The sequence below is a fragment of the Ptychodera flava genome, chromosome 2 (assembly GCF_041260155.1).
Source record: "Ptychodera flava strain L36383 chromosome 2, AS_Pfla_20210202, whole genome shotgun sequence".
In the NCBI taxonomy this organism is placed as follows: Eukaryota; Metazoa; Hemichordata; class Enteropneusta; family Ptychoderidae; genus Ptychodera; species Ptychodera flava.
In genome coordinates, this window is record NC_091929.1 from 45926974 (window position 1) to 45928069 (window position 1096).

Genomic DNA, 1096 nt, shown 5'->3' on the forward strand with positions numbered 1-1096 from the left:
ATGCAGAACAGAGTGGACAACATTGAGGACGAAATGTCTGAATTCCGCGAACAACTAAAACAAAACACAACGAAAATGACAGAAATGGAAGCCAACCCTAGTACATTCGCTGGACTGAAAACAACACTAGATGAATTACGAGAAGAAAATAACCAGCTTAAACGTGCAAATGACGACCTGGAAAATAGAGGAAGAAGAAATAATCTCGTGTTTTATGGCATCGAGCAAGACGGCACAAATGAGAGCTGGGACACATCTGAGAAAAAAGTTAAATCTGTACTGAAAAACAACCTGGAAATTACTGAAGATATCGAATTCGAAAGAGTACATCGTATAACAAATGCACCGTTGATACGAGGAGCCCGGCCAATTATCGCTATGTTCGTCAAATTCAAGGACAAATCCAATGTTCTACGAAATGCCAACAAACTGAAAAACAGTAACATCAGCATTAGTGAAGACTTCTCCAAACGAATGAGAAATATTCGTTCCAAGCTCCTGATGTTCCGGAGATCTCTACTTGAAGAAAACCCGGCTTTAAAAACATTCATCCGTTATGACAAGCTCACGTGCATCAACGAAGAAGGCACCAAACAATTTATCAAGTTGATGAAAATTCCGGAGAAGTTTGCCCAATAAGACAGTCTACGCGCTAGGGAGGTGGCCAAGGTCCAAACCAGTCGAATATTTCAATTCTAGTGTGGAACATTAGAGGTCTAAAATCTAAGGTGAAAAATTCTGAATTTATTGCTTTGTGTTCTAATTATGACATAATTGGTTTAATCGAAACATTCTGTACAGATAAAGACAAGGTTGATTTTTTGGATAACTACGTTGTATACACATATCCAGCCTCTCGTTGTAGTTCTAAAGGGAGACCAAGTGGCGGTACAGCTCTTTATATCAAGAAAAGTATCGCCCGAAATGTCAAAAAAGTAGCTTGCAATCTGGAAAATTGTATTTTTGTTAATTTAGATAAAATTTATTTCATTTCGATAAAGATGTGTTGTTTGGGTGCTGCTATTTCCGTCCAGAATGTATTTTAGATAGACTTGACAATTTTGAAAATCAGTTGCTGCATTTATATACTGTACAT

At 37.5% G+C, this 1096-nt stretch overlaps 1 protein-coding gene across 1 annotated transcript; it reads left to right on the top strand.

The window, feature by feature from the left end:
- Positions 1 to 639, top strand: LOC139150500 (uncharacterized). The gene has a single exon (XM_070722918.1). It carries the CDS (start codon positions 1 to 3, stop codon positions 637 to 639), a length of 639 nt encoding a protein of 212 aa, XP_070579019.1.
- Positions 640 to 1096: the final 457 nt, after the last annotated feature.

Bases quoted from the DNA above. Each gene is read 5' to 3' on its own strand.
- LOC139150500 (XM_070722918.1), top strand. From the start codon at position 1: ATGCAGAACAGAGTGGACAACATTGAGGACGAAATGTCTGAATTCCGC.